This window comes from Emys orbicularis, chromosome 3 (assembly GCF_028017835.1).
Source record: "Emys orbicularis isolate rEmyOrb1 chromosome 3, rEmyOrb1.hap1, whole genome shotgun sequence".
Taxonomy (NCBI): domain Eukaryota; kingdom Metazoa; phylum Chordata; order Testudines; family Emydidae; genus Emys; species Emys orbicularis.
In genome coordinates this window covers 174,152,224-174,178,386 of record NC_088685.1, presented here as the reverse complement: position 1 = coordinate 174,178,386, position 26,163 = coordinate 174,152,224, and the positions used below count along the sequence as shown (strand labels likewise).

General features: G+C 46.1%; 1 protein-coding gene across 4 annotated transcripts in view; it reads right to left on the bottom strand.

Annotated features, from left to right (window-relative positions):
• The window catches only part of UBR2 (ubiquitin protein ligase E3 component n-recognin 2), a 109,254-nt gene that overhangs the window by 39,854 nt on the left and 43,237 nt on the right, over nt 1–26,163 (bottom strand). For all 4 annotated transcript variants that reach the window (XM_065400325.1, XM_065400324.1, XM_065400323.1 and 1 more), the window contains exons 17-25: nt 25,848–25,958; nt 22,203–22,268; nt 16,620–16,742; nt 9,325–9,388; nt 8,746–8,870; nt 6,128–6,180; nt 5,769–5,871; nt 5,258–5,306; nt 3,009–3,163 (exon numbers count right to left, since the gene is read on the bottom strand). In XM_065400325.1, the coding sequence (XP_065256397.1) occupies nt 3,009–3,163; nt 5,258–5,306; nt 5,769–5,871; nt 6,128–6,180; nt 8,746–8,870; nt 9,325–9,388; nt 16,620–16,742; nt 22,203–22,268; nt 25,848–25,958 (849 nt within the window). The remainder of the gene's footprint in view (nt 1–3,008; nt 3,164–5,257; nt 5,307–5,768; nt 5,872–6,127; nt 6,181–8,745; nt 8,871–9,324; nt 9,389–16,619; nt 16,743–22,202; nt 22,269–25,847; nt 25,959–26,163) is intronic.

Sequence of the window (26,163 nt, the reverse complement as noted above, 5' to 3'; positions counted from 1 at the left end):
CAACTGTCTAGCAGCATCTTAAGATTGAAATAAAAATTAGTTATCCAGCTATTTACCAATTTATAAATGGTGCCTCATTAAACTGAAAATACAAACTGGCCATAAAATGGCAGAAATCAAGAGTTTAAAATAGATAAACCTAGCAGTGAGCTCTGAAGCTTGTCAAACATACTGTCTCTGGCTACCATAGATTAAGTTCCAGAAAAGTCAGAGAAAGTTCTTCCACATGTACTGGAGCATTCAATTCCAGGAATTAACAACAAGAGGAACCTAGTAAATTGTAACCATCTTGGGCCATTTATTAGACAAACAGTCACTAATCCTGAGTGTAACACAGCTGAAGATAATAAAGGGAAAGTGCAAAGCCCTGGGATCCTTCAACATAACCAAGGAATTAGAATGAATTAACTAGAAAACTATTAATTCAAGCCAAATTATCTGAATTCTCAGGGTGATTGTCAATATGATGCAGTCTGTCACTGTTTGGGCAAAATTCTGCTCTCCAATACATGCATTCAACTTCCATTCACTTCAATGAGACTAACATGCAAGTATCCGAGTAGAATTAGGCTCACATATTCAAATACCAACTCTATTAAATGTATGAAAAATATGTTACTGAATTATGATTAAGGCTAAGATTTTGTCACGGTTATTTTTAGTAAAAGTCACAGACAGGTCACTGGCAATAAACAAAAATTCATGGAGCCTGTGACCTATCCGTGACTTTATTAAAAATAACTGGGGGCAGGGCTAAATAGGGAGGAGGAATGGAGTCTCATGGGGGAAGAGGAAGACTGACAGGCCAAGACCCCCACCATTGTGGGGGACACCCCCAGCTTCAGCGGCTGCAGCCTCCCGCTCCGGAGCTGGCCGTAACCCCCGGGCAGGGGCATGCAGCCCCGGCTGCAGCATGGTGCCCAGCGACTGGCTGGGGCACAGCAGGAGGGGAGCAGCCCCAGCTCTGGAGCTGGCTGCAGCCGTGGGGCAGAGGCGCATGGCCACTGCTGCAGCCTCCACCATGGGGCTGGGGCGCAGCCACGAGGGTGCACAGGCCCCACTCTAGAGTTGGCAGCAGCTGTGGGACAGGGGCACACAGCCCGACTGCAGTCCCTCCACCCTCCACAAACCGCAGGGCAGGAGCTGCAGGATCCTGATTCCAGCCATCCACCCCGAGTTGCAGCAGGGCAGGAGCACACAGTCCTGCCTCCAGCCCCTGCTTCAGCTGAAGTGGAAGAAGTCATGGAGGTCCGGTAAATTCATGGAATCCCTGACTAAATCGTAGCCTTAATTATGATTAAACTTCCTGACTCTTACGTTAAGAATTCAATGTTACGGTTCCCACAGCAATTACATCTTGTCCCTCTAGCACATAGTTATTTTGTACAATATTACTGTGATATTTAATTCAGTTCAGATTTATACACTGCATATTTTGAGCGCAAAGCATCAAATTAGAGTGAATTTTAAAAGCACAGTTGGGAAATGCAGTCTCAACATTCCAATAAAGACATGTATGCTCTCAGAATCAAATACATTTTCAAATTGTTAGAATTTTGAGCCCAATCCTGCAGTCTTTACACAGATGAGTAATCCTTACTTTTGCCAGTTAAGATTAAACTTTTATTTGTAAACAAAAAATTTTCACACATCAAAGACAAGGGCCCTCGTGGGGGATTAAGTCTATGCCAAGCTTGAAAATGTGGTGTTTTTTTTTTTTTTAAAAAGGCATTTATAAAGTTACACAGAGAATCTGAAAAGTCCCGTAACTGGAGAAAATTGCTTTTTAGTCTTGTTTTTGTGTCTCAAAATCCCATTTGGGGGTTTTTTTTTTGTTTTTTTTTTTAAAACACATTTTTCAAAGAAGATTTACCTTTGAGTAGAGAACAAGCTTTGGATACTTCAATGCCCAAATGTACTTTTTTTTAAAGTTACAGAATCTTGAAAATACAAGGTTGCAAGAGAAGAAAAATGCTTTCCCTACCATAAAATTATAGAATTATTCTAACTAGTCCAAACAGAATTCTTTCCTCTTATATTTGTATATGTATTTGAAATTGAGGCCACCTGTTAAAAATGTACCTGTTGCCGGCACAGAGTGCCCAAGGAAAGCAACAGCGGGGTTCGTTGCCCGGTGTGCTTCGCGCCAATGAACACACCAGGGTGGAGAAGCAATCAAAGTTTATTTGAGATCTCAAAGCGGTGCAAGGAGACTGGCACGTCTCAGATCAAGCACACCATCATAAGCAGCTTTTCTCTTTTTATACATTTTGCAGCTAAGCTCTTTCCTTCTCCCCCCCTTCCCCCTCCCTGTAATAGTTTACATTAAGCAAGTAGCAAACAATTACATTTAAGCAGTTAAATCATCTTGGCGGCTATAAGTCCAGCTTGTTAGTAACTTCTCTTTGAATTATTATCTTGTCCCTTTCCTTTGATTTTTTATTTTGCCTTTCAGCCAGAAGTATGCAGGCCTCATTATTACCACTTGGCACCGGTATGAGCGGTGCTACACCTGATAACTGGCTGTTTACACATTCCAATTTCTGCATCTGGCTTTTGAGGTCGATTAGAGTTTAAACATGGAAGGACTTTGGTTCATTTAGGCCTAGTGCAGGAAGGCTTCATCGACACTCGTGGTCTTCCACCCTCCCGAGTTACCTAGGGTTATGCCTAATGACACCAACATACCAAGAGCCCTAGAACATGCTTCCCCTACCTGTGCTTTCATATTCAAAGATGATTTGCTGCATGCAATTCAAAACTAATACTAATTAACTAGTTGATATTTTGAAGACACTAGGTGTTATTTTTCTAACTAATAGTAAGCTAGAAAAAAATCCTCTATTTACATTTGATCTTCTACATTTTTCATGCTTAACTCATTTGACAGTTAAGATATTCCTGATGCCACTGAAGTTACCAGGATCTATACATAGATGTAAATATCAATACACTAAAATGGATATTTCTACTCTAACACGTGCACAGACTTAAACGTCTATACATACCCTCTGCAGCATGGACTCTGACCAGGCATAGCTGTTATGTTCTACTGCCCACTGGAGTATTGTTCCCATAATGCACAACATGACATCGGACTGGAGAATATTAATCAGGCTTGCAAAAAGAGGAGAAAGAGGAGGCAGAACAGGAGGAGGAAGTGCTGAAACAGAAATTCATTTGCTAAACATAAAAGCTTTTGAAACGTTCCCAATACTTACACAATTTAGAACTTCTCTTAACAATTTAGTAGAATCTAAACCAATATACTATGTAATTGCTTGATAAGTTGCATTATTAGGTAAAGTACTTCATAAACCTAAAAACTACTTAACTGAATTATAAAAAAGCATTAAACAGAGACATGGAACAAAGGAAAGCATTAATTTCCCCACAAACTTTTTGCCTTACATTATTGGGGTAAAGAAGTGAAGTAAAAGCATTAATATATAAAACACTAAGGGTAGGCAATACAGATAATAGACCAATTTTTTTTTCTGAAAATAGGACACCTTTGTTTAACAAGAAATACTCTGAGTCAGAAAAGCAACTATGCTGGGGGGATAAGGAATTCAGGAGGCTGGCTCCAAGACAGATTTAAATTCAAATCCTTGCTTACTGGGTTGGAGAAAAAAAGATTGCTTTTTGGGTAATCTAAAAGGTGTTGTTATTCTAATGCAGGGGTCGGCAACCTACGGCACGCGAGCCGATTCCGAGTGGCACGCTGCCTGCCCAGTGAGAGGAGGAGGAGTAGGGGCGGAGGGGCCGGAAAGCGCCACGCTGGGGGAAGAAGGGGGAGGAGGGAAGCTTGGCTACCGCAAGACCAAACTTCTGCCTCCTGCCCCTGCAGGGGAGAGCGGTGGGGGGGGAGGGGTCCCGGCCCCCCGCCCCACTCAGCCCCCCCGCCCACCGCTCTCCCCTGCGGGGGCAGGAGACAGAAGCTTGGTCCTGCGGCAGCCAAGCTCCCCCCCTCCCGTTTCTTCCCACAACGTGGTGCATTCCGGCCCCTCCTCCTCCTCCCCCCCCCTCCCTGCCAGCGACGGCCCTTGCGAGGGGGAGCGGAGCAGAGCAGAGCCGAGCGGCAGCGTGCTCGCTGCTCCGTAGAGGAGGCAGAGAGAGGTAGGGACCGGCCTTGGGGAAGGGGGTGGAACAGGACATATCCCTCCCAGCCCCCTGCCATGAGCCGCTCAGGGCAGGGGGCTGGGAGCACCCCCACGAGCCGAGCACCCCAGCCTTCTGCCCTGCACCCCCACACACCCTCTAGCCCTCTGCCCTGACCTCCCCCCAACACCCAGCCTTCTGCCCTGCACCCCCACACACACCCCGCCCTCTGCCCTGACCTCCCCCCAACACCCAGCCTTCTGCCCTGCACCCCCACCCTCCCCAGCCCTCTGCCCTGACCTCCCCCCAACACCCAGCCTTCTGCCCTGCACCTCCACACACACCCCAGCCCTCTGCCCTGACCTCCCCCCCAACACCCAGCCTTCTGCCCTGCACCTCCACACACCCCCAGCCCTCTGCCCTGACCTCGAGTTGCCCCCAACACCCAGCCCTCTGCCCTGCACCCCCACCCTCCCAGCCCTCTGCCCTGACCTCGAGTCACCCCCAACACCCAGCCCTCTGCCCTGCACCCCCACCCCCCCAGCCCTCTGCCCTGACCTCCCCCCAACACCCAGCCCTCTGCCCTGCACCTCCACACACACCCCAGCCCTCTGCCCTGACCTCAAGTCGCCCCAAACACCCAGCCTTCTGCCCTGCACCTCCACACACACCCCAGCCCTCTGCCCTGACCTCCCCTCCACACCCAGCCTTCTGCCCTGCACCTCCACACACACCCCAGCCCTCTGCCCTGACCTCGAGTCGCCCCGCTCAGCCCGCTGCAGGCCTAGGTGAACAGAACCCCAGGCTGGAAGCGGGCTGAGCAGGCTGGCGGCGTAAGATCAGCATTTTAATTTAATTTTAAAGGAAGCTTCTTAAACATTTTGAAAACCTTGTTTACTTTACATACAACAATAGTTTAGTTATATAATATAGACTTATAGAGAGAGACCTTCTAAAAAACGTTAACATGTATTACCGGTAGGCGAAACCTTAAATTAAAGTGAATAAATGAAGACTCGGCACAACACTTCTGAAAGGTTGCCTACCCCTGTTCTAATGCATAGCCTTTGAGTGTGAAAAGAAGAGAAAATGGGGGCATCCATGTGAATATATATACACCATACTTCCCCTCCCCTCTACTTCCCCAAGGTAATACCTGTATCTTCTCTGTTTTGTCTTTTCAGCTTTCTTTGTGCTTCCTCAGCCTGATAAAAGGAATGGTGCTAAGATTATTCCAAATCTGTACAAAGACACAAACTGACTACACACACATACCCTCTACTTTTTAAACACAACAATTATGAGACAAGTCTGAACTTTTATAATCGGAACTACTGAAGTTGTGAACTCCATAAAACTGAATGGAAACTTATGTCATCAAAATATTTGGGTACATTAAGACCCTAACCAAGCAATGAGTTCTGTGCAGGCAGACTCCTACACCTACATGAAGCCTCACTGATTTCAGTGGATCTCTGCACAGTGGTCCACTGGCATAGGGTTTATTGCAGAATCAGAGTCAAATTCTCTAAATATGATCTAGAAGAGTAAAGCTTGTTTAAAAATATTGGCTCATATTAGCACTTAAAAGAAGAATACAGCTTTAGAAGCCAAGTATACAGAAGACAATTTAAGAAGTGATAAGTCTCTTGGTTTTTGTTAGTTACCTTAGATTGCTCTGCCCTTGAAAAGTGATAGAAATAGAGATTGAAATCCTTGGTACATTCTGGTTTTAGTTCATATAATCCTCTGCCTGTTAATCCAGGTTTTCTATAAAGAAAGAATATACATTAGTTACAACGATTTATATGAGCAACTTAATCCTAAATTGGCATGATTAAAAATTGCTGCTCATGAAACGTCCTAGGAATAAAATAGCAGAGGTGATACAGGTTATGAATGAGGCACATTGGCAGAGCTGTGTGGGGAAATGCTTCGGCTCTGGCCTATGGTTTTACACCCTTACATAAATAACTCGCATTCCATTTTTTAAAAGTGAGATATTAGAATAAAAAGTAAAACATACTTGAAACAGGCAACAGCTTCAATCACACTTTCCATTCCAGTCTCTTTGTTCTCCTGCATGGAGTTAAAAAAATAGAAATGATGCATAACCACATTAGTTATCTGATTAACTTCTTTCCTGCCATATCAAATACAGCACCAGGCACGTGACGCAAAATATATGCAGTACTAAGTCATTCTGCTGGCACTTTTTATGTATGTCTTTTTTTAGCAGTCTTTAAAACACATTCAACGGTTTTTTGTTTTGTTTGTTTGTTTGTTTTAAATGGAGATATCCCATGTCCTAGAACTGAAAGGGACCTTGAAAGGTCATCGAGTCCAGCCCCCTGCCTTCACTAGCAGGACCAAGTACTGATTTTGCCCCAGATCCCTAAGTGGCCCCCTCAAGGATTGAACTCACAACCCTGGGTTTAGCAGGCCAATGCTCAAACCACTGAGCTATCCCTCCCTTACAGTTTCATCTTAAAGGAGACCGTGCCAATTTTAGAGTCATACTTCAGTACAATTTTTTTTTAAAGCTACTATTGTACAAATTACACCCAAAATTACTGGAACTGAAAGATTAAAAAACAGAACTATTTTCTTTAGTTATTTTATGCATTTGTCAGCATCTTATGTATAGTCAGTTTCCCCTGTTTCTGAGAGCCTTTGATACAGCAACAAGTGAGCAAAGTAAAAGAAATAGGAAAATGTGCTTGCAATCCCCCTTTCAAACTCCCCCACCAAAACAAACCAACCAACCAACCCACAACACCCGGCAGGAAGACTCATGGTTAGTGAAGTACTTAAAGCATTTTTAAAAATTAATTAGATTTCAAGTTGCATGCAAGCATCCTCCCTTTAAGATGTGTTACAAAAACCAAAACCAGACATTCATACATTCTCTCTAGATCACTAAAGAGTACCTTATTTAACTATTCAAGGATCACAAATGTAACTTATTTTAAATTCCAGATTTTAATCTACTTTTGTTTCATGATTCACAGAGATTGGAATCATCTTCATAAAAAAGAAAATTGTTTTAATCAACGAAAATTTATTACACAACTTGAAAGTAAGTCACAATTCTTCCAGAATTTTCAGTTTAAAATTTTTTTTAAAGTCACATTTTAAAAACATTAGAAAAATTCTCTTTTTGCTATCTTATATAAGTATTTATCAAAGATTTACAATAATCAGTGTTTCTTCTCATCCAAGTTCAGTGTTCCATTTCACAATATGCTATATTGTTTATAATACCATGCAATCTCAATTAGCCAAGAACTTCAGAGATGCTGAATAAACCATAAGCTACAGTAACTCCTCACTTAAAGTCGTCCCCGATCACGTTGTTTCATTGTTACGTTGCTGATCAATTAGGGAACATGCTCGTTTAAAGTTGTGTAATCCTCCCTTCTAAGTCCTTTGGCAGCCGCCTGCTTGGTCTACTGCTTGCAGGAAGAGCAGCCCACTGCAGCTAGCTGGTGGGGGCTTGGAACCAGGGTGGACCGGCAGCCCCCCATCAGCTCCCCGCTCCCCTAAGTTCGCTGTGCAGCAGCTGTGTCCCTCCCCCCACTGCCATGGAGCTGCTCCCCGAGACTCCTGCTTGCTGTGCCGGGGGGAAGGGGGGGAAGAGGGGGGCTAATGTCAGGGTGTCCCCCTCCCCCCTGCTCCTGCACCCCGCTTACCCCATCTTCCATAGAGCAGGGCTCAGGACAGAGGGAGATTGCAGCAGCTGCGGTCTCAGCAAGCTGATCTAATTAACAAGGCAGTGTACACTTAAGGGAAATGCGCATATCTCCCTCCATTCCTGCTGCCTTGCAGAGTGAGAGAGTTAACCCCTGAGGGCTCAGCCAATTGCTAGTTCATCATTTAGCAGTAAGGGAAATATCCCACCCTCTGACTCCTCCACCTCAACCAAGCTTCACAATTATCATCACTGTGTACCAGTATTAAATTGTTTGTTTAAAACTTATACTATATACGTGTATGTGTGTATATAGTCTTTTGTCTGGTGAAAAAAAATTCCCTGGAACCTAACCCCCCCCCCCCATTTACATTAATTCTTATGGGGAAATTGGATTCGCTTAACATCGTTTTGCTTAAAGTCGCATTTTTCAGGAACATAACTACAACGTTAAGTGAGGAGTTACTATAATTGAAAGTTTATATTGTTGCGAGAGCTGTTCAGTAGGTTTTAAACCTGCAGTTGGGATCCAATACTGACTATACATTCCAAGAGACAAGGTGGGTGAAGTAATATCTTTTGTTGGACCAACTTCTGCTGGTGATAGAGACAAGCTTTGAAGCCACACAGATCTCTTCTTCAGGTCTGGGAAAGGTACTCAGATGGTCATCAAAGGCATGTCGCTAGGTCTCCCAATTATGGACAGCATGAAGGCAGATGGTTAAGGAGTTCCTGATGCTCCACTCCTTCCTCTTCTATAGAATCTCCTTCTTCCCCCACACAACGTTTCACCAACTATTTGAGTAGCATTTATCTGAACTTGCCCATACCCTTATCTTACAGAGGAACATGTTCCCAGCTTAAGGTATGGGACACAAGCCTGTTTCAGAAGATTCAGACGCATAAGGTTTGGATACAGGTTACTTTGTACATATTTTTTTCAAATTACTTACATCTTCTGGTAATGCTTTTACTAATTCACTGTGGGCCATGGGTCTGATGCTCAACTGATGGATAATTTCTCGCTTAATTTCATCTGTAGCATTTACCTGTCCTACTCCAGGACTAAATCTCTCTCCTGTAAAAATAAAAACAATCAATTAACATATTATGAACACAATAATGAACATAAATGCATAATTAATCACTGATAGACTAGTTTAAAATGAGTATTCTTATTCTCTTCCCCCCCATAGCCTCAGGGAAAGGGTCCTTCATGAACTCTGGCTCACCCACCACTCTTCCCAAACCACAAATTAAGCCAACCTAGCCTTGAGGCTCTGTATCTTTATGAGTATTAGTCTAGAGAAGAATGACGGGAGTGAACACTCTTGGGGACTGGTAAATGTGACTCTTAGGCTAGAGGGGCCACTGCTGAACCAAGAAGGGCCTTTCCTTCCTCCTAGGAAAGAATCATGAGATGCAAGAAATGAGAGAACAGAAAAAAACCCTCAAGTGGTCCACATGGCGATGTAAAATGACACCAACATGATCCAACTTGAAATGAATTGATTAAATATATCTTAACTTACCAACAATCATTATAATTAGATATAACATTTCTTCTATAAGAGTATTATTCTGTTGAACTACATCCTGAATGAAAATAAATGGAGAAAGAACGAATAAACATTTTTCAGTTAACAAGTAAAATATTTTAAAATATTTTTTGGAAATAGATTTTCTAGGATTTCAAATTGCAACCTAAGGTCTGTTGCCCATGCTCACCCTTAAACCTACCAATGCTAGCCACTTATTGAGATGCAGTAAAAAATGGTTACTCACCTTCTCGTAACTGTTGTTCTTCGAGATGTGTTGTTCATGTCCATTCCAAGCAGGTGTGTGCGCGTCACGTGCACGCCAGCCGGAAGATTTTACTATAGCAGCGTCCACAGGGTCGGCTTCGGCGCCCCCTGGAGTGGCGCCTTCATGGCGCTGTACATAGAGGCCAGCCGACCCCCCACCCCCTCAGTTCCTTCTTGCCGATACTCCGACAGAGGGGTAGGAGGGTGGGTATTGGAATGGACACGAACAACACATCTCGAAGAACAACAGTTACGAGAAGGTGAGTAACCATTTTTTCTTCAAGTGATTGTTCATATCCATTCCAAGCAGGTGACTCACAAGCCCGAATCTAGGCGGTGGGGTCGGAGGTCACTGAAGACTGGAGGACTGCGCGGCCAAAGGCAGCATCATCTCTGGCCTGGTGTGTGATGGCGTAGTGCGCCGTAAAGGTGTGGACTGAGGACCAGGTGGCCGCTCTACAAATTTCCTGCGTCGGGACCTGGGCCAGGAATGCAGCAGAAGAGGCCTGCGCTCTTGTGGAGTGGGCCGTGATAGGCGGGGCTGGTATATTGGCCCGACTGCAGCACTCCCAGATGCAGGTTCTGATCCAAGCTGAGATTCGCTGTGACGTGACCGGGAGCCCTTTCACCCTGTCGGCCACGGCGACGAAAAGTTGGGTTGACTTCCTGAAGGATCTTGTCCTTTCAATATAGAAAGCGAGAGCCCTGCGAACGTCGAGGGAATGCAGCCTACGCTCCCTCGCAGAGGAGTGTGGTTTCGGATAAAACACCGGGAGAAAAATGTCTTGACCCATGTGAAATGGGGAAACCACCTTAGGCAGGAACGCTGGGTGCGGCCTGAGTTGGACCTTGTCCTTGTGGAAGACGGTGTATGGAGGTTCAGATGTTAGAGCTTTGAGTTCTGACACTCTCCGGGCTGATGTGATAGCCACCAAGAACGCGACCTTATATGAAAGATATAACAGCGAGCACGAAGCCAGCGGCTCGAAGGGGGGGGCCTGTGAGGACGGACAGGACCAAATTGAGGTCCCAAGCAGGGACAGGTTGATGGATGTGCAGGAACAATCTGTCAAGGCCCTTAAGGAACCGTCCAATGAGTGGGTTCGCAAACACTGAGGTACCCCCCTCTCCAGGGTGGAACGCCGAGATTGCAGCAAGGTGTACTCGAACTGACGAGAGAGTCAGTCCCAGGTGTCTCAGATGTAGCAAATAGTCCAATATGAGAGGGACCGGGGCGAGCAAGGGAGCCTGACCCCATTGTGTGGCCCAGAGGGAGAAGCGCTTCCACTTGACCAAGTACGTGGTCCTTGTTGAGGGTTTCCTGCTACCCAGAAGGACCTGCCTGACCTGATGAGAGCATTGCAACTCCGCGGGGTTTAGCCATGGAGCATCCAGGCTGTAAGGTGGAGCGACTCCAGGTTCGGGTGAAGGAGGCGACCGCGATCCTGTGTGATTAAGTCCGGTAGTAGGAGCAACCTGAGTGGCACCCGCATAGACATGTGCAGGAGAGACGTGTACCAGTGCTGGTGCGGCCACGCAGGCGCTATCAGGATGAGCCGAGCGTGATCTCTGCAGGCCTTGAGGATTACTCTGTGAACCATGGGAATCGGGGGAAAGGCGTAAAATAGCCCGTCTGCCCATGAGAGGAGAAAAGCGTCTGTTAGGGACCCCGGACTGCGTCCCATGAGGGAGCAGAATTGACGACACTTCCTGTTCTCGCTGGAGGCAAACAGGTCCACCTGGGGATGACCCCAGAGCCGGAAAATTGAGAGAACTATATCCCAGCGGATAGACCACTCGTGACCCTGGAACGAGTGGCTGAGGGCGTCCGCGAGCCCGTTGTGCGTCCCCGGGAGGTAGGATGCTGTCAGGTGAATTACGTTCTGTACGCAAAAGTCCCATAATGCGAGGGCCTCCCGGCAAAGAAGAGAGGAGCGAGCGAGCACCACCCTGTTTGTTGATATAGAACATCGTTGGAATATTGTCCGTGAGGACAGAAACGCACCTACCTGCCAGCTGGGATTTGAAGGCTATGCATGCGAGACGCACAGCTCGTAATTCCCTGACATTGATGTGCAACGAAAGATCCTCTCGTGACCAAAGGCCTTGGGTTCTGAGGCCGCCCAGATGTGCACCCCATCCCCGATCCGATGCGTCCGTTACCAGGGATAGAGAGGGCTCGGGGTCGAGGAAAGGAACTCCGGCGCAGACCACCCGCGGGTCGAGCCACCACTGAAGGGAGTCCAACACCAGCCGAGGTAACGTCACCACTGATTCTAGGGAGTCCCTGACTGGCCGATAAACCCCTGCCAACCAAGACTGGAGTGGGCGCAGTCTGAGTCTGGCGTGTCTCACCACGTAGGTACATGCCGCCATGTGCCCTAGTAATTTGAGGCAGCTTCTTGCTGTGGTGGTCGGGTAACGTTGGAGGCCGAGAATAATGTTGGATATAGTCAGAAATCTGGCCTCTGGGAGATATGCCCTGGCATGTGTCGAGTCCAGCACTGCCCCTATGAATTCAATTTTTTGGGTTGGAGACAGTGTGGACTTGGCCTCGTTGAGTAAGAGGCCGAGTGCGAGGAAGGTTTGCCTGGTAAAGACCACCTGAGCCTCCACCTGCGCCTTGGTCCTGCCCTTGATGAGCCAATCGCCCAGGTAGGGAAACACCTGGATCCCCTGCCTGCGCAGGAAGGCTGCCACGACTGCCATGCACTTCGTGAAGACCCTTGGGGCTGCTGACAGACCAAAGGGCAGAACCGTAAATTGTAGATGAGCGTTGCCCACGAGAAACCTGAGGTAACGCCGGTGCTGAGGGATTATTGCAATATGAAAGTATGCGTCCTTTAAGTCGAGGGCGGCATACCAATCTCCTGGATCCATGGAAGGAATGATGGAGGACAGGGAGACCATGCGGAACTTGAGCTTCTTCACAAACTTGTTGAGACGCCGCAAGTCCAGAATAGGTCTGAGGCCCCCTTTCGCTTTCGGTATTAGGAAATATCGAGAATAGAAGCCCTTGCCCCGTAGCTCCTGAGGAACCTCCTCTACTGCCCCTGATGCGAGGAGGGGCTGAACTTCTTGAAGTAGAAGTTGCTCGTGAGAGGGGTCCCTGAAGAGGGACGGGGGGGGGCTGGTGGGGTGGGAGGGAGGAGAACTGGATAGAATATCCCTCCTCTACCGTGCGAAGCACCCAAGCGTCCGATGTGATCCGGGCCCACACATGATAGAAGGGGGACAGACGTGACGAGAAGGTAAGGTTGGACGGATCCAGGGTTCTGACTGGGAGGTCGTCCTCGACCAAGCCATCAAAACGGTGGTCTAGGCCCCTGTGTAGACCTTGGTTGGGCAGATGACTGGCCGAAGGGCTGCTGTTGTTGCCTCCTCCTGCCCGTCCTTGGCCTTCTGCGCAAGGCATCCCCTCGATTTTGAGGCTGGTACGGCCGAGGGGCCTGCGGTGGCCTGAACTGCCTACGCTGGGTGACAGGGGTATGTAGGCCTAATGAACGGAGGGTGGTCCGTGAATCTTTTAGGCTATGAAGCCTCTTATCAGTCTTCTCCGAGAAGAGCGTGGGCCCTTCGAAGGGGAGGTCCTGGATCGTTTGTTGGACCTCGTGAGGGAGACCGGAAACTTGAAGCCAGGCTCCGCGCCTCATGACCAGACCAGTCGCCAACGTGTGTGAGGCTGAATCGGCCGCGTCCAAGGCCGCCTGGAGGGAAGCCCGGGTAATCAATCTCCCCTCTTCAACCAGGGCTGAAAACTCGGTTCGCAACTCCTGCGGAAGGAGGTCCGCGAACCTAGACAAAGCCGAGCACGTGTTGTGTCCATACCGGCTCACTATGGCTTGCTGATTGGCAATGTGCAACTGCAGGACCCCCGTTGAATATACCTTGCGCCCGAACAGGTCCAACTTTTTGGCCTCTCTATTTTTAGGTGTAGCCCCCTGAAACCCTTGGCGTGCCCTCTGGTTGGCCGCATCTACCACTAGGGAGTCCGGGGGAGGGTGTGTATAAAGATGTTCATAGCCCTTGGTTGGAACAAAATATCGCCTCTCAGTCCTTTTGGCCGTAGGGGCCAATGAGGCTGGGGTTTGCCACAAGGTGCAGGTTGTGTCCGTAATGGTCTTTATGAGAGGTAGGGCTACCCTAGATGGGCCTGACGGGGTCAGGATATCAATCACCGGATCCGTGTCCACCTCGATCTCCTCAGTCTGGATCGAGAGGCTTTGGGCTGCTCGAGTAAGCAGCTGTTGGAGGATCCTATTGTCCTCTAGGGCCGGTGCCACTGAAGCTCCCGCTACTGCCTCATCCGGAGATGAGGAGGAAGAGATCCCTTGAAGAGGGCCTTCATCTACCCCCTCTCCCTCTACGAGGGCCTGCGGCACACGGTACTCAGGCTGCGCGGCTGGTGCGGGCTCAGGATGCGGCACCGCGGCCGGTACCGGGGTCGACACCGAGCGACGAGGTGTGCTGGACGGTGCCTGCGGTGTTGGGAGCAAGGTCCCCGTCGGTGCCGTTGTTTGGCTAGGCGGTGCCGTGTCCCTTTGTGGCACACTCCTGTCAGACGGCGGTGCCAGTGGTGGTGGCATTAGCGGCGGGGCCGCCGACGTCAAAGAGACAGATGCAGCTCGTGAGCGGGGTGGGTACGCCTGACCCACTGACTGGTGGTAGGCCCACGGCATCCAGAATGGCCACTGGGGGGGGCGGTTGCCACTGCTGCTGCCACTGCGGTGGGTACAGTTGGGTACTCGTACGCGAGGACGATCGCCTACTCCTCGATCTGTTAGAGCGGTACGAGTCCACCTCCGAGTCCGAAGTCTCTGAGTAGGAGGACATAGGAGGTGCGGTACCCACTGTCACCGGAGAAGGTGCTGTCTGCACCGGTGCTGCTAGAGTGGCGCGGCACGGGGAGCGCGGCGAGAGCATTGCTGGTTTGCCCCTAGATTGATAATGGGGCCGAGCGGTAGCCACAGGTTCTCTGCACCGGTGCGGCGACGCCGGCACCAGGAGGCTCAAGAGGTCTGAGGCGGCCTCAAACGCCTCCGGCGTCGATGGGAGGCGCACTTCCTCCATCATATCCGGGGATCTAGGCTTTTCCGGAGTCGACCGTACCCTCTGCGGGGTGGGAGTCAACGGGATGGCCGGATGGGTTTGCGGCGCGAATTGTCCTGTAGCACTCGTGGACGGCGCCGGCCCTTTAGAGTCCCGGTGGGGAGAGTGTTCCCTCACCAGCCTGTTCCTTTTAACCGGCACTGGCAATGGGGAACGGTGTCTCATCGAGGATGGTTTCTTGTGTGTCGACTCTCTCCGGTGCCGGGGTTTGGGGGCCTTGGTCTCACGACTTATCTCTGGTGCCGGGGCACTGTGCACCGAGGATGAAGTGCTGGGTGCCGACTCGGTAGGCCCGGGATCCGATTGCGGCCGCAGGGCCGCCTCCATTAGGAGGACTTTAAGTCTCTGCTCTCTATCTTTGAGAGTCCTGGGGCGAAAAGCCCTGCAGATACTGCACCTGTCCCTTTGGTGGCTCTCCCCTAGGCACCTCAAGCACGAAGAGTGCGAGTCACTCTTCGGCATGAATTTCCCGCAGTCCCGGAAGAGTTTGAACCCTGGGTACCCAGGCATGCCCCAGCGGGGCAACGAAAACTTGGGGAAAACCCCCCAACTAATATCTAACTAAGTTAACACTAAACAACAAACTAACTAACTATTTACAACAACGACGGAACACTGCCATGATTGCTGAAGAGCAAGCGAAGTTCCAGCTAGTCGTCACCGGTGGTAAGAAGGAACTGAGGGTGTGGGGGGGGTCAGCTGGCCCCTATATACAGCGCCATGAAGGCGCCACTCCAGGGGGCGCCGAAGCCGACCCTAAGGACGCTGCTATAGTAAAATCTTCCGGCTGGCGTGCACGCGGCGCGCACACACCTGCTTGGAATGCACATGAACAATCACTCGAAGAAGAATAATTCTTTACACTCCTCTTAAATGCTAAACGTATGATCCATTATTAATTTGTGGTGTTACTTTAAAATTCCAGTTTATTTACACAGAACTGCACCCATGGCAAGTTTTGAGTGTGATTTTTTTTGGTGCATTTCAATACCCAGATGCAAGTTTATGAGGCAAGAGTATCAACTTTGTAGGTGCTTATTTAATGGATTTTCTAATTAAATGCATCATAACTTAATTTACAAAGTTTAGCACTTTCAAAACAGCCTCTTTTATTTCCCAAGTTTATTTGTGTTAACCCATGTCAGATATGGTATTATTCTGAGTAATAACCATGGTTTCTGCCAGATTCTCCCTCTGGAATCCATCATCATCACTTTTCTCTAACCAGACTGCTGTCGAATGACATGAGAAACTGTCTCCTCACCAAGGGTCCAGTGTAATGTCTTTGCAGAACATTCAGAACCTGATGAGTCAGAGCGTGAGACAACAACCGTAGTATGACACTTTAAATCGACATTTTAAAACCACCCAAAAGCTCCTTATAAGGGGAACTGTTCTGCTTTAGTACCACATGTGATAATTTCTCTGCTACATGTCCCAGGAATCAAAATTTCCACACTCCTTTCAATGCAGTTACTTTGTCATTTTAAGGCTATTTCTATACTTCCCACCTTACAACGGCACAGCTGTGCTGCTGCAGCTGTGCCGTTATAAAGTGCGCTGTGTAGCCACTCTTTATTGCCAGGAGAGCGCTCTCTTGGCGATAAAATAAAACCACCTCAAATGAGGGGCGGTAGCTTCGTCGCCAAGGGCAGGGCTCCCCCCGACGAAGCACCATCCACATCAGTGCTTTTCGTCGTTAAAACTTGTGTCATTCGGGGGGTGTTTTTTCACACCCCTGAGTGACAAACGTCTTAATGACAAAAGTACCAGTATACACAAAACCTTGAAGTACTAAATTGTAGTTTATTTTTAGTCATCTGTTTACCTTTAAGAGTTTTCCAAAAACAAAAAACAAAACAAAAAATTTCAGTTTTTCCACTAAAAAAATTATGACAAAAATATAAGAGTACCTTATTGGTATTTTCAGTATTAAATCTTTTGCCGTAGTCTGGAGTGCTAAATATCTGATAAAGTTCAAAGCGACTCAGCATTATCATCAGGAAATGGTTTGGATCCATCATGGACACACCTGTCTATTTGAAAAAAGGTTCAAGGGAAAAATAGAAAAAGTTTATTACACATGTAAAAATTGAATAGGTGGAATTATGGGGTGGATGGATATTATGCACAAAGTACTATATTTGTTCACAGTGTATTCCTTATGGAATTTATTTTTCCCCATACAAATTAAATTACTTAAATAGGCACCAATCCTGCAAGTGATGCCGCAGAGGCGCACAGGTTTGCCTGAACAGAGTCTCTTGCAAGACCAGGGCTGTTTTCCTTTTTGTTTTTATCAAACAGTTGAAATGCAAGTTTATTGACATTCACAATTTTGAGAGGCCCTAATCGTGGACCGGACCCCATAGGACTATGTCGGGGTGGGCAAACTACGGCCCACGGGCCACATCCGGCCCACGGGACTGTCCTGCCCGGCCCTTGAGCTCCCGGCCCAGGAGGCTAGCCCCCGGCCCCTCCCCTTCTGTCCCCCCTCCCCTGCAGCCACGCCACTGCACGGGCAGCGCTCTGGGTCGGCAGAGCAGAGCGTTCCTGCCAAGCAGAGCGGCAGCGTGTCTAGCTCCGGCTGGGTGGCGCGGCTGCCAGACATGCTGCTCTGAGCGGCATGGTAACGGGGCCAGGGGGTTGGATAAAGGGCGGAGGGTTCCGGGGGGCAGTCAGGGGACAGGGAGCGGTTGAATGGGGTGGAGGTTCGGGGCGGGGGAGGGCGGTCAGGGGATGGGGAACGGGGGGGGTTAGATAAGCGAGGGAGCCCCGGGGGGCCTGTCAGGGGGCGGGGGTGTGGATAGGGGTCGGGGCAGTCAGGGGACAGGGAGCAGAGGGGGTTTCATAGGGGGTTGGGTCCCGGGGGGGGGGGTTGGATGGGTCAGCGGTTCTGAGGGGACCAGTCAGGGGGCAGGAAGTGGGAGGGGGCAGATAGGGGGTGGGGGCCAGGCTGTTTGGGGGGGGCACAGCCTTCCCTACCCAGCCGTCCATACAGTTTTGTAACCCCAATGTGGCCCTTGGGCCAAAAAGTTTGCCCACCCCTGGACAAGGTGCTTTAAAAACAAACAAACAGAGATAAGGTCCCTACCCCAAGAAAAAAGTTACAACCTAAGATCTTACACAAATGTGTTCGAAACAAAATTCATACAAGTTTATTTTCAGTTCTTAGGCTGCCCCCCTGAGCCCCCCGCCCTTTATCCAACCCCCCGGCCCTGGTCCCCTGACCCGTCCCCTGACTCCCCAAACAGCCTGGCCCCCACCCACTATCTTTTTGTTTCTGCTATCCTAATTTGTGAAACTAAGAAGTACTGTGGATCATTTAATATGCATATATTAATGAAGTTTGTACTTATTTAAAAATAATTCCTCCGCAAAAAAAATTGGTAAATGAACACTTTCCAAGCTTTCCTGATAAGAAAGTATTATAAAAAAAAGAATACTGGTTTAAAATGTGGTCACACTCCTTTTCCCGCCAATCTACAGTTTAAGAAAAAATGAGGACCAGGATCCATAATTGCCTAACATTATCTATTTGAATAACCTGGACCTATTCAAAAAAATAAAATAATCTGTGGGTGAGTAGTTGTGTTAGGACCCCTGAGAACTCCTGTCCTCAACCCAGGAATATATCATGTCCCCCTGCTGATGTTCATTGAAAAGGACTGGGGATAACTCAAAACTCCCTAATATTACAACTGCTCACATTGCTTGGTTATCTTCAGGAGAAAAGGGGACCTTTCCTGGTCCCCCATTTGGAACAGCTGCTTCATCATGCCTCACGACATATGAGTGCAGCATAGCCATCAGCTCCAATTTTTACTAATCAGCAGCAAACAAACTTTAACAGGTTCAGAAACCTATCTTTCTTGAGCTGTTCATAATTCATGCTAGCTATCTGGCTTTACCTATGACAAACTAACAAATCTTCTCTTGACTTTTAGTGTAAAGATAGAAAGATTTAGGTCCTTGAAAAGCCCCTTTTAAAAATACTTACATATATGCTATCATGCTAATAACTAATCAGAAACCATCACCACTGGCTGAGCTATACCAAATGAGAGGTTTTTAACACGAAGTTGTTAAGATGGAGTCTACACCTCCAAGATTATGACATGGAAGTAACTCATTTTAAGAGGAGCACAAATGTAACAGCAGACGCTTTGTCCTGAAAGGAGGTGCACAACAGCACAAACATCTCTAGACCACTGGACAAGTGATCCCCCTCAGTTTCTTCTTGAAGGGAGGGGGTGAGAAGCGGAGAATGTGTAACATTTCTGCATTTTTATAAAAAATATGCACGACTCCATTTCCCCACTCACTTTTGTATTGTGACCTACTAGGACTGATGGGGTTAAATCCTTCTCTGGGTCAAGGGAATAAGAGATGGGCGTTGATCATTCATTCACTCCAATTCAGACACGCCTATGTGATCAAGAACTGTCAATATGTAAATGGATTTAAATTGAAAATATAATCAAAGATCAACAAAAGGGCATTAACTTTCTAGTGACGGGAAGGCAAAACAGAGTGACTGGACGTCGGAGCACACTGAGATGAGAACTTTGCTGCTCAGTATAGGAGAAGAGATGAAATCCTGGATATTGGGGGCCAAAGAGGCAGGTAGTGCTGCCAACATAAACACAGATAAGCTTGGTTTTCCATCCCAACCTAAGGACCCTAAAAAACTGTATTCCAGTTGACTAATAACAGCTGTCTTGTTTTGAAAAGACGGTCTTGTGTCACTGCAAACATGTGCAAGTCACATGCTCCCAAAAGGGTAAAGACTCCATAAGAACATAAGAATGGCCCTACTGGTCAGACCAAAGGTCCATCTAGCCCAGTGCCTGTCTTCCAACAGTGGCCAGTGCCAGGTGCCCCAGAGGGAATGAACAAAATAGGTAATCATCAAGTGATCCATCCCCTGTTGCTCATTCCCAGCTTCTGTCCTTTTGGGCTTGCTGAAGGAGCCACATTAAGAAACAACTGTGCTGGAGCCAGAGGGAGTAGCTTAGCACAGAAGGGAAACACTCCCACAAAGATTATAAAGATTGGAGGCACACTTGCCCTCTGGATCTGTGCGAGGGTGTGGCTTTAATAGGGATGGGAACAGCAAGAGTCGGAAAGAAATGAAATCTCTACCAGAAGAAGTTGTTGGGGCAGTGCTCCCTCTGCTCTCCCCCTCATTTGTCTTCAGCACCCTTGTGGGGTTCATGCTTCTCTTTCACCTTCCCCCTCTTCCTTGTGCTGCAGGGAGGGGTGAAGGGTACTGAATGCTGCATCCAGGCATCAGAGCCTGCCCCTCATGCCATTGCTGCATTGAGTGGTGGGGGTTTAATGGGAACTGGTGATTCACTCCAGCCTAGAGGAGCTGGAGCAGAAGAGAAGTCACTTCAGTTTGCTACACAGGTGAGCAGCCATTTCAGGCTGACTGTCAGCCCCATCTTTCCCACCATTAAACTAGTATGATGGATCTCCTTCAATGCTAGGGGCTGATCACCAGTTTTGGGATACGGAAGGAATTTTTATCATATGGCAAAAGTGGCAAACTGCTGCGTGGGCTATCACCTTCCATTCAGCATCTTGGAAGCCTATTTTAGAGTTTAGAATTACAATATTCACAACTTGGACAGGCTCCATGGAGATGGTTTAGAAAGTGTTTAATCTGAGATCCCTGTAATTCTGTGGGTTGCCTGGGCATCGGTCATGGGCACAGTATGGCCTGGTGAGGTAGTATGCCCCAGTTTGTCATACAGCATGTGGCTCAACTACTCTCTCCTATCCGTGGCAGAGAGAATGACAGAAAGGCAGGACTCCAGCTTCCAGTCAGAGTCTCTGGGCAGGCCTGACAGCATACAAAGCCTGCCCTCAGGTCTGTAGTACCTGGGATCGCTGGTACTAATTGAGGTCTGCACTGCAACCACCCCGCTGGGTAGTTTGGAGTAGTTACCCAATTGGGTAGTAGTTTGAAATACCGGTTCGGCCTGTGCATTTAAACATACTATGGCTATGGTTTCCATATCGGCATCAATACATAGGGAGAAAAAAGAGCAGGGAGAGCCATGACCAAACCAGCCACCTGAGCTCCAACAGCCCTGGTACAAGAAGAGCCACACTGGCTTCTCCTTGCTCTCACAGCTCTCTTTAATGCAACACAAAGGACAGAGGAACAACAGGCTGTGTTATCCCCAACACAAACCCCCATCTCAGTCCTTCTCCCCATTCAGGGGACTTGTGGGGGAGGAGGAGGAGGAGGAGGAGGAAGAGGATGCTTGTTTCCCAATTCGCAGAGAGGCTGGGGCATTAAAGAGTAGAGGGACATCTCTGATCTATTTGCCCTTACCTCTGGTATGGATGTTTGTTCCCCACCTTGCTTATCATCCATCTAAATACCTTGGGACGGGATGGGAGGCGTCCATTGATACTTATCGTGCTTGGCTCTATCAATTCAGGGTTTAGGGGTGCCAGCCACTGCCACACACCTTCCATTAACTACAGGGAACCCGGCTCTACTGCTGCCAGAAGGCAGCTTTAAGGGCAGAGCGTGGGATCAGGGATTTCTGGGGACCCTAAACCCTCTTAAATTCTTGCAAAGAGAATATTTTAAATTAGAACAACATTGGGCAAATACAGGCCCTAATACTTCCCTCTGACCTGAAGTGGGGATCAAAAATAGAGCTGCTCTTGAATATTCATCTTAATATTAATCTAGATGAAAAAATTGGGGTCTTATCTTCTGAAGTGATAAGCAGCTCAATACCTTGTAGGGTCAGGCCTGTTGTGTTTACAGTGGTGATAGAGGACAAAACCAAAATCCGAGACTTCCAAATAAAATTTTACTTATAGAATTGATTTAAGTATGTATATGCATCTCTATGATTAAAATACTACATTAAGGAGATACCATCTTGCAAACCAGGTCTGAAAATTTTGTACTTTCTATACTTACAAGTAACAATGATTATAACAGAGTTGCCAATTCCAAACGTTCAAAAATCATAAGTCAGAGCCAAAAAAATCATGGAATTGTCTTAAAAATTAAATTTTAGAAATAAATTTGGGGTCTTTCAGTTGCCTTCTGGTTTCTGAGTTTTTATTATTCAAGCTTCTCTCTTTAATCATGAGGGTTAGTTTTTTTCTTAAATGAAGCTGAGATTTAAATGACCAGGATCAGGGTTTAAGAAAAAACACCAGATATTATGATACTCATGAAAATTGCAAGAGTTGGTAACACTGATAATTGAAAGAAGCCAGATTGAAATGTTCTCTCCAGTTTTTCAGTTTGTTTACTTAGTTCATCTAACAGCTCTACAGAATAGGCAGTTTCACAGTTCCCCCTAAATGATATGTTCCTCTCTTTAAAAAGACATTTTAACACAAGAGGGGAGAATTGAAACCCTTATTAAAAAATGTGAAGTTAGAAATTCAAGACATACAATATGAAGGTTTCTCTATCAATTTAATATACATAACAAACACAAAGAAGTGATTACCTGAAGCATTATTATGTCTTTGTCAAACATCTCCCTTCTGCATTTCACATTATGATAGTAATAGATCTAAAAAAATAATGTATTTTATTAATAAATTCTCCTCCTGCTCTGAAAATGCTTTCTTTACTCAATGGAGAAACTAACTTTCTGTCTCATGATAGAGGATTAGAGAAAAAGGGATGAATTAACCAATGGATTAGAGGAAAGCCTGAAAAAATCAAATGCACATTGGATACCTCTATGTACCTTTGATCCACTGTGAGGTAATATACCTAAAGGTAGTTAAAGATGGAACTGGAACAACCCATATATCTAGGTTGCCTAATATTTTCCATTAGGAAAGACTCTTGATCTCTTCTGAAAAATTTTAAACACCCCCATTTGTTTGCCATTGTTTGAAGTTCACCAGTGAGAAAGTCCTGTGGCCAAAAAGGGTCTTTTCTTTCTCCCATGACCTTCAGTTCAGGTTGGCTGACAGACACTTTTGAGAACTTCCATTTCCCTCCTACTGACTGCATTGTCAACAACATTTTAATAGCATGCCCATACAACTTGACATGAATATTTTAAATTAAGACTGCCTCACAATGCGCCCAAAGCAGCAGCAGCAAACACACTGTACAGGAAACCCAAGGAACAGACAACCTCTCCAGGAACTTTTGGGGGGTGGGGCAGAGACACAGACTTAGCAGGTCTCCCCCCCCCCCCCAACCCCAGAACTCACGACATGGCTCCAGTGGCTTCCCTCTCTCTAGGGACACCACATGTGGAAGGACCTCCCCCAACTCCAGGTGAGATGGGGGGAGGGGGAAGGAGATCTGGATGAGGCTCTCCCTGAACCCCCTTCCCACCCAGATGTCCATTTCAACCCCACATCTCCAGGAAAACAGCCTTCTCCTCCAGCTAACTAACTCAAGCTGTGCTGCAATGCTGAAGATTCAGGGTTCAAAGCCTAGTGATGATGCACAGTGGGCCAGTTGTTATAGTTGCACATAACAGAACTTGCTTTTACCTTTAAAAAAAATTATATATACACACACATCTCAACACACACACACATTTGATATATATATATATATATATATATATATAGATATATATATAGATATATATATCTATATATATATATATATATCAATATCAAAAGCCATATGCTAAAAGAACATTGCAAAGTCAAGCACATGAAAGTTAGGAACAGCCAGAATGTAGGCTGCCCATTGTGGAGAAGAGACCTCAATATTGATGCAAAAACGATATTAATAAAATTATAACTTACTATTTTTAAGTCACTACAAACTTGTTTGCACCTTCTCTGAATGAGAGATAGCTACGATACTGTTATAGCCAGGATGCTTGGAAATATAATAGGTATATCTAGCTACTTATGTTACAAAATGTTAAAGTTCTGCAACATCTCTTTTACCAACAGAAGTTGGTCCAATAAAAGGTACTCTCTCATCTACCTTGTATATCAAAGGAATTTCAGAAAGTTTCTGCTTCTGTCTCCCAAGGACAAGCATACCTCAAGAAGGCAGACAATGCAGAACATTTATGTTTTAAGTAGAGGGTGTGTTAAGGTGTATTATCAGGAGTAGGGACGGTTAATTAGTAGGATGAGTTATCCAAGCAATAAACAAAGGCATAAAAGCAGGTCTATTAGCCTGCTCTTTGCAAAGAAAACCTCAGTTAAAGCCACACAGAATTCTAGAAATATTCTAGTTGAAATTAATTTTATAATTACTCTAAAAACTTCATTCGGATAAGCCTCTAAGAAAAACATGTATGGTTGGAAGTATTTTAAGTGTTCAAATGCTTAAAATGGCAAACTTATTTTGAAATGTATATTTGGTATCTAAATGAAAGATAGGTAAAAGAATTTTGTTTCAGGAGAAAAGCACCCCTAGGAGGTGTAATCTCTTTTAAAAGCTCCCCACACAGAGATGTACAAAAAGATTTAAAAAAAAAAAAGTAACCAGTTTATCATTTGTGTTTGGTCATTTGTGTTCAGTGTTCCCACCCCTTCTTTAATAATTAAAAAACCATGGTTAATAATTGTGAGTATTCTGCTTGCTCTTAATCAGGGTGTCCCCTAAGGTACCTAAAAGAATCCCTATATGACTAAGCCGTGAGAGCCACACCCCAAGAGTAAGAGAAACAATTACTAAGAGCTGGCCTACCATTGTTTTGCTAAAATAAATATTTTTAGTCAGTCATTTTTTAAATTAAATTACTTGGCCTCCAACAATTTAAAACTACACCTTTCAACCCTATACCATACAACCTTAATGCATGTACCCAAGGAGGTTGAACTACACCACCGTATTTAATTATATGATCACATACAATTTTTTCCATAGGACCCATCTTATTCAGTGCACAGGATGGATGGTGTTCAAAGGATGAATTAGGATTGAGTAGCAAATGAGGCTGCCTGTAGGATTCCTGCCTCATTTGTTGCAGAAATTGGAAAGTGTGTAGTGAATGTGGCAGAGTACTAAAGGGGGAGAAAGGTTGGTTTTGTGGTTAAGTGAAGTGAACACCACAAACAAGAACTGAGCTCTTTTCCTGTTTCTGCCATAGCCTATGTTATGCTGAGCAAATCATTTTGGCTGTGTATTCCTTGTTTACTGAGTGCTCAACTTGAGACACATGGGGCCTGATTTGTGGAAACACAGAACTCACACCTGCAACTGAAGTCAATGGGAGCTAAGCATGCTCAGCACCTCCAAAAATGTGATCTGGAGGAATGAGCACAAGGTTAGAAATTATGAGATCATGAGTACTAATCCTGGTTCTGCCACTTAAAGTGCAGCCTCAGGCTAGCCTCTTTGTCTCCATTTCCTTATCTGTAAAATGGGGATAGCAGTGCTCTCTGATCTCACAGTGGAGGCATGCAAATAAATTAATATTTGTGAGTCACTCCAATACTACAGCAAGAGCATAAGGAAATACTTAATTCGGTATTTCTTGCAGGCTTTGAATAGTGTGCAATAAATAAGTCTGGGGCCATTAATTGAATGAAGAGAATAAAAATCTTTAGCAGCTGCCTCATTTATTCAGCACTATCTGGCCTGTTCACTCAATGAGGCAGGGGTCCCGTGGAAACAAACCGTATGTGAGCAAGTAATTAAAGACTGATTAAAATTTTTCAAAACACACCTACTACATGATTTAGCTTTCAGCTGGATTTAGGCTCCTAAACTCTCATTTATACTGCAAAAACAAGATCTGTAGCAGAGAGTCTCAGTGCCCAGGTCAACCGGCTCTGGCTTGTGGGGATCATTCTACAGGGATAAATATAGCTGTGTGGTTGTTTGGGCTCTGGCTGGAATCTGGGCTCTTAAACCCAGCAAGGGGGCCAGGCTCCAACCCGAGCCCAAATGTCTACACAGATATTTTTATCCCTGTAGCACAAACATGAGTCAACTGACCGAGGCTCTGAGACTCACTGCTACAGGTCTTTTTTTTTATTATTTTTTTTATTTTAGACATACCCCTCAGTGACTTTTAAAAGTTAGATTAGAGGTTTTTTCCCTTTTGTTTTTAATAGAAAGAGGGTGCATTCTAGCAGTTTCCAACAATGGCACAAGGATCATTACCACAAACTAGCATAAACATAAACATCACAGCTATTAAACCACTTACTTGATTAACAAGAGAGAACCCATTTCTTCTCCACATCCCTGCATGCACTTGGGCACATAAAACTAGACATCGTAGAGGGTGTTCTATTAACAAAGGTGGGCTAAGTTCACTCTATAGAAAATATAAAATAGCAAAACCTTCATTTAATTACCAAAAAATGTAATCTAAGATGACATAAAACCATTGAAGACTTTTAGGAACAGAAAAAGGGAACACAACACAAATGTATTGCAAGTGATTCATTAAATAAATTAATTCAACTCATTTTAATCACCCTTTCCTGCTAACTTATCCCAAATTTTACCTTGGCTTGGTA